The sequence below is a fragment of the Athene noctua genome, chromosome 14, assembly GCF_965140245.1.
Source record: "Athene noctua chromosome 14, bAthNoc1.hap1.1, whole genome shotgun sequence".
Classification (NCBI taxonomy): Eukaryota; Metazoa; Chordata; class Aves; order Strigiformes; family Strigidae; genus Athene; species Athene noctua.
In genome coordinates this window covers 6,264,203-6,270,833 of record NC_134050.1, presented here as the reverse complement: position 1 = coordinate 6,270,833, position 6,631 = coordinate 6,264,203, and the positions used below count along the sequence as shown (strand labels likewise).

General features: G+C 37.9%; 1 protein-coding gene across 1 annotated transcript in view; it reads left to right on the top strand.

The window, feature by feature from the left end:
- Positions 1-2,570: 2,570 nt before the first annotated feature.
- The window catches only part of ANO3 (anoctamin 3), a 204,668-nt gene continuing 200,607 nt past the window's right edge, over positions 2,571-6,631 (top strand). Inside the window, exon 1 of the mRNA XM_074917955.1 lies at positions 2,571-2,857. Coding sequence (XP_074774056.1) covers positions 2,704-2,857 — 154 coding nt within the window. The 5' untranslated portion in view covers positions 2,571-2,703. The remainder of the gene's footprint in view (positions 2,858-6,631) is intronic.

Sequence of the window (6,631 nt, the reverse complement as noted above, 5' to 3'; positions counted from 1 at the left end):
GTGTCTTCCGGATCTTCAAGGATGACCCTTATCCTTCAGCAGAGTCGGTTGGCATTTCAGGGTTTTTGCATACACTTCATAACCTGTATGGAGAATGGAAGAGTTTTTGGGTTGTCTAAACTGCCAAGGAACAGTACCCTCTCTTGTCATATGTGTAAAGACATAAAATCAAGGAGGAAAAAAAAAAAAACCCTCTTGTACAAATGAGGAAATAGTCAGAGTGCTAAAGGCTTAATATGCCCTTGACTGATTTACATATTCAGAGTTATGTGGGAAACTTAATGGCAGCAATAGTAATGAGGTAGTTCATTTTTAAATTAAATCACATTGAGATAAATGTCACTGGAGAAACCTAAAACCTTCAAATAATGATCAGTACAGGAGGTGAAATAGCTCATGTATGCAGGAGAAGTTATAAGAACCCAGCTAAGGGTAGTATAAAGTTCTTAGGGTCCTGATGTTGGGAGAATCATTCTTCCTCTGGGCATCTGTGATGATTTGTCATTAGAGAATTAAGCTTCTGTTTGTTTTAGAAGTTTTGAAATACTGGACTTACTTAAATAACAAGCCCATGTAAAATACATCTTTTGCATATTTATAAATAGGGAAGTGCAATCTAAGCTATAGATTCTGTAACAGTCCATCAATATATCCCAAACCTCCTATAAAACTTCCAACAAATTTAGCAGCCAACATTTTCATTGGGGGAAGGTTCGTTCAGAAGATAAAAACCAGATTACTTCAGCCAACAAAATGGCATAACTAGACTTTACATATTTCAGAGTAAATAGAGGGCTATTAAAAAGGGTGCAATGCAAATCTGTTTTGCTGACATTTCCTTTCCCTTTCTTGGTGTGAGTCATGCTGGATTTGCCTTCCAAAAGATAAAACATTTGTTTGTATTCCCTGTTAACCAAACTTTAGACATGGTTATAGAAGTGACAAATTCTGAGATATTTGTATTGAGACATTGTGACACTTTCACCAAGCTTTTTCCTACCCCTGATGTCTGGGTTTTATTTCTTTTCAATTAATACACAACTGTCATGTATTATTTCTGGCCTCCTTGAAAAGCTTCACCTGTGATTTTATTTTTTATTTTTTTTATTTTTTTTTAAGTCCCATTTCCATGTTGCTCTTGCTAGTATTAACCTTGTTACCTCACTTGGGTTCCTTGCTGTGACTGTAACCCATCTAGAAATTACCTTTTAGGAATTTCCTTAATTTATGGGAAGTGTCCACTGGTACTTTGATGACTTTCTGTTTTCTTCAACAGTTAATCCCTGGTTGAGGATGTTTCTGGTGCAAGCATGTGGTTATCTCCACTTGTTTCTGGCTTGCACAGAGATTATTGAGGGCACCAGCAGCAGCTTGGCTTAAATCTGATTTATGGTAGCAGGGGCAGCCTGGAGAATTCACTTTTATCAAGCTGAGTTTAGAGATTTCAGATTTGTCCGGTTGTTGCAGGACAAGGGACTGTTTAGTAAAGGCTGTGTAGATTTTTATTGTGCTATTTACTCCTCTTTCCCACCAAGCAAACGGAAGCTAAGAAAGTGATGGGGAGCTAGTAGCTAACAAATCACCGCATCACCTTTTCTCTTAACTGAGGCTTGGCGATTTTCCTACAGAAAACTCTCGTGCGAGATATTTTGATAAATTTCAGTTCATGCTTTATCAGCCGTGCTGTTCTGGAGAGAAATCCAGAGTTGGCAGTGCACTTGGAAGCCTCCCAACTCGGGCTGCCTTCCCGAGCATCACCTGCCCCTGCCCGGCTCCGCTCCGGCTGTTGTTTCCCACGATGGCCAGCGGGTGACTCCCTTGGCACTGCTTAGCGCACCCCGCGCAGGGCTGGGGGGACAGAGCCTGCAGAGAGACGGATCGTTTTCCCGTCTTGAGTTCTGTTGAGGCTTACTTTCATCTAAAGGAAGGAAAACAAAACCAAACAAAAGCTTAAAATATTAAACCACTTGCTTTAATACTCCTCACACCCGTTTCCCTAGGAAGAAGCTCTTTAGACTCAAGGTTCTAAAATAATAAACAGAGAAATGGAGAACCATTTCTTGTTTTCAGGGAACGATGTGGCTTGTGGTCATTTATCTTGCTGCACACATCCCAGACAAAGACCTGAGTGTTCACTGAGAAAACAAACGGTGGCAGAAGTAACCCCCCCCGGCGCGGGCGCTGGGCAGGCGGCCGGGATGCACTTGTTTCCATTGGTATCGCCTAGCCCCTCCCAGCTGGACCACTGGGTAACAAAATGTGAATTAGACTCTTCAAACAAAGTTAGTAAGTCCACAACTTAGCAGACATACGGATGTCTCCACTTATCCGTGCTGGTTTTGTCGCAGTTTCACAGATGTGCCATGTGACTGTAGTTACTACGAGAACAGAAGAACTTTTTTAAGTGGTGGTTTTCTACCTTGGAGAAGAGCTGCCAAATATTTAGCAAATGCTGCAGGGCTGAAAGAACAGCTTCATGGAAATGCAGTTTCTCAGACATTGACTTAAAAACGTTTTGCACTATTACAGTTTGGGGAAACGCTGTGTGGTTTGTTTTTTTTTTTTTTTTTTTTTTGTGTGTGTGTGTGTGTGAAAGGAAGATATTTTTCCCTGGACTGCATGTTTGGGGAAGCTGAACTTGAAGTGACTTCTTCCTTTATTCAGCTTTGTTTTTATTTTGAGTTACACTGAGACTGTCTTACAATGTCAGCTGTGATAATTGAACTGGATAAGCTTTCTTCAGATGAGATTGAGAGCAAAAAGGATTCCAAGTCAGATTTTAGGGAAGGCAAATTCAGTGAATCGTGTGCCGGTTATCATGGTTTTCAACTTCACTGCTCACGTTCTGCACCAGCTGGTAAGAATGCATTTATATAAACTATTTCCTCAAGTCTGTGTCTGTTTACTCATGTAACAGGTTGCAAGTAAACTGTAAGACCCAATAAGGAAAACACAGGATTCTTTACTGTCACATGCATACAATATCTGAAGTCATTTTTACTTGAGATATAAAGGGTAGAACATATGTCTGTTACAAAAAAAATAAAAAATCAGTGTCTCCTGAACACTCTAGCACATAAGGCACTGCTGGAAGAAGAGCCCAGGGGACTGTTACTTCGGCATTACCTGGAAGATGAGCGTTCTGTAGGAGATGACATAGTTTTTGTGTAAGTTAGAGCAGCCCCTGTAGTTGCTCTGACACTAGACTTTGTAAAGCGTGCATATAAGCTTTGCTTTTTAGTACTTAGCACTGTGGTTCTTCTCTTTTCTGTGGTATTTTTTTATCACGTCAGGCTATTAAAGAGGGAACTGCATATGCTGTAAGAAATATTTTTTTTTGACTGCTGTGGCTCACTGATTATTTTGTGGCAGGTGTTGCATATAGCTATAATAGGTCCCAAGAAGTGTCATTTAAATAAGCATTGTAAAACTTTTTATTTCTCTGAAAGTTCATAGTCATGGAAAATACACAGTGTAGCTGCCTGGGACTGTAAAATATAACCCAAGAGACACATCTGCAGTTAATTGGTGGAATCTCAGTTATGTCCTTAAAGCCTTTTAAAGTATTGGATGGTCATTCATCTAGGAGATACCTTCTAAGAATGGCTATTCTGATTTCTTGTGGACTACATAGGTATTTTGTCTTGTACAACTCCCAAGGGGTAATTTGATTTTGATTGTGTTTTCACTTGCTTATGACTTCTGGAACAAAGCACAGACGAGACAAGTGGAGAATATCTGAATGTAAGTGATGCTTTATCCTGTGACAGGACAACTACCCTGCAGTGCAAGACTGCAGTTGTCACTTGACTGAAGCAGGTGAATATGTAAATAAAACTGTGATATTTTTAACTCCGTAACAAACTTTTTGAACATTTTTTTAACTTATAAATTCAGTTCTTGCACATCAAAATGCTTACACAGTTGAAATGACATCATCTACTCTTTTCCAAGAAAAACAGGTAACTTGTGCTTTCCTTGATAGAAATTTTCTGCTTTTACTTTCTGCAGAGCCTGCACTAACTTTTGTAAAACAAAATTTTCTCAGGAGATGCACTTCTGAAATTTTCTCTTCTATGTTAGCGGGTTTTTGCAAGCTTGTGAATCAGGTGTCTGTCTGTTCCCCTGGAATCCTATAACATATTTCCTACCCTAAAGAAGTGCCATTAAAGAGTTTATGCCTTTGCTAGGTGATATGTTTTTCTGGGTTCCCTACATATCAAAGTAATCTGTCCTAGCCTACCTGGTTGATCAAGAGTAAAACGAACTTTCAGCATGAGCAGCCTATTGTTTGTGGAACTATAGTATGAATGGTATAAACTGAACTCTGAAGAGTTCTGCAGGAAAGAAATCATAAAACATCAGATCTCCTTGTTGGGATTCTCCCATTTGATAAAATATTATTTTCTTTTTAAAAGAATTGCATCTTGCAGGTGTTTGTTTACTATTTTACTGTTTACTATTCCTGAAGTAGGAAGAGTGCTAGCAAGTGTCTTTGACAAATGTTTTGTCAGAGTTAGAAGATTTTAGTTTTTTGTGAGTTTTTCGTCAGAGGAAGAATCACATAAATGCTGATACATTTTTGGAGTATTTGGGGGGGATTATGAATGATAACTTAAAACAAATGCAATCTCATCATTTGCCTTCTAAAATTCCCCTTGATATATTTATTTTACTAGTATTTAAGCAAGCTCTTTGTAGTTTCCAGTGCTGTGTTGGCCGAAGTCCGAATGGAAAAGTGTAAACAAGTCCTAGCTGGCTTTTATGTGTCATTTCCTAAAAGGAATTTCTACTTGCTCAGTGATGGCTACTGATAAAAATAAACAGTTGTTGGTTATACTACAATGATGGACCCTTTTTCTTCATGAGTAGATTATTTCTCTACAATGCTGTTTTCACAGGCAAAACGAAAACTTTGAACTATGCAGAGTAACTGAAATTTTGTTCTTAGAATTCAGGGGGTTTTTTTAGATGGCAGTAACCATGAAATTCTTCAATGAAATCAGCATCCTACATCAGGGTGCTGCCCTGGGGTTTGCTAGTGTTGGCTCCTCTGCCCCATAGGACTCCACCCTCTACAGTTGCAGCCTTGGGAATCCTACTTTTAATGCTTTTGTAGCTTTTTGATGTTTTTTAAAGAGGATTTAAAGAACTCTCCTCTAAAATCAGTCAAATCACCAACAAATGGTAGTCTAAGCCATGAAAACGTAAGCACTCAGTGTAAACCTGAAGAAAAGCAGCAACAGAGAAGAACATGTCCTCTTTCTTCTGTTCAATCTGCTGTCCACATACTCTGTTGTGTTAGGAAAGGTTTACTGTTTAAAACTTATGTTGTGCTTGTACTATGATTTTTTTAAGTATAAATGAAAGAATTCAATATAGAGAGATTATCACTTAAGAAAAACTTTTCTTCTTGTAGTACTGATGTGTTAATTTTAAACATAACACCTAACAGTGCAAATACAGTGAAGTGAAAACTCTGACAAAGTAAAGCAGTATCCTAAAATACAGGCTGATGTTCTTAGAATGGAAAATGGATATGTTGCTGGGACAGAAAAATGTTAACCATACCTTAATTTTGTTTCTGCTTGAAACAAACCTATTGTATGTAAATGTTAAATTAATTTCCTGCATCTCCCTTGCTAGATGAGAAAGAATGTTGTTAGAAATGAGCTTAGTTTTCTGTATATCATTCCACTTTCAGTTCTGAGGTAAGTACTAATCCTGAAGCATATTTATGTAGGATCTGTAGATATTTCAGAACATACTGCAGAGAACAATAACACTAGACTAAGAACAACAGTATTGTTAAATTGCCGTTCAGTGTATAGAATACAGATTTCTTCCATGTAGAGTGTTACTGAATCTTTGGGGTTTATCACTTGGAGGGTAATACTGAGACACTGCTTCAAAGATGAAATCCATAACCAGGCTTGCTTGACGAATGCTCCATGAACAGATTGATGAAGAGTGTTGGTTTCCACAGCACTTTGATTACCTGGATTCTGGGTGAAGTTTTGAATGGAGCATTGATACTTGTAGACGCAGCAGATAATGTGGGGTTGGTGTGTTTTTTAGAGATGCCAAGCAATCTTTAAGAAAATCAGGCTTATTTTGATTTATATGCTACTTATCGTGCAAAGAAGAATTTTTAATACAATATGATAACATGAATGCCAGTGACACAGATACAGGAGTTTATCTTCACCAATGGGCAACAGGCTATTCACAATATAGAAATACAGGACCAGATCTCTGTTGTATTTGCCAGGGTAGAGGGCCTGGGGGATTTGCTGTTCAGACTTCTCATAGGAAGCAAAGCTAATCTGAATATTGCAGCTGTATATATTTGTGCAGATTTAAACCTTATTATCCCTGATATACGCTGTTCTGTTTCATCTCTTGTTAGTCTGGAAATGACTGAAAATATTCCATGCACAATAACAGTCTTTAACTCATAATCTCTGTTTTATTTATTTTATTTATCATACTCAGAAACATGTCTCCACATAAATTCTCTAATATGTTCTTAGAGATGGCTTTGCCCTAGTAACTCTTGTTCAAGCGTCAAGAAATTTCTTAAAAATATATTTTTAAAATATATACCTGTAAGTAAGGTCTTAGTAGTGTA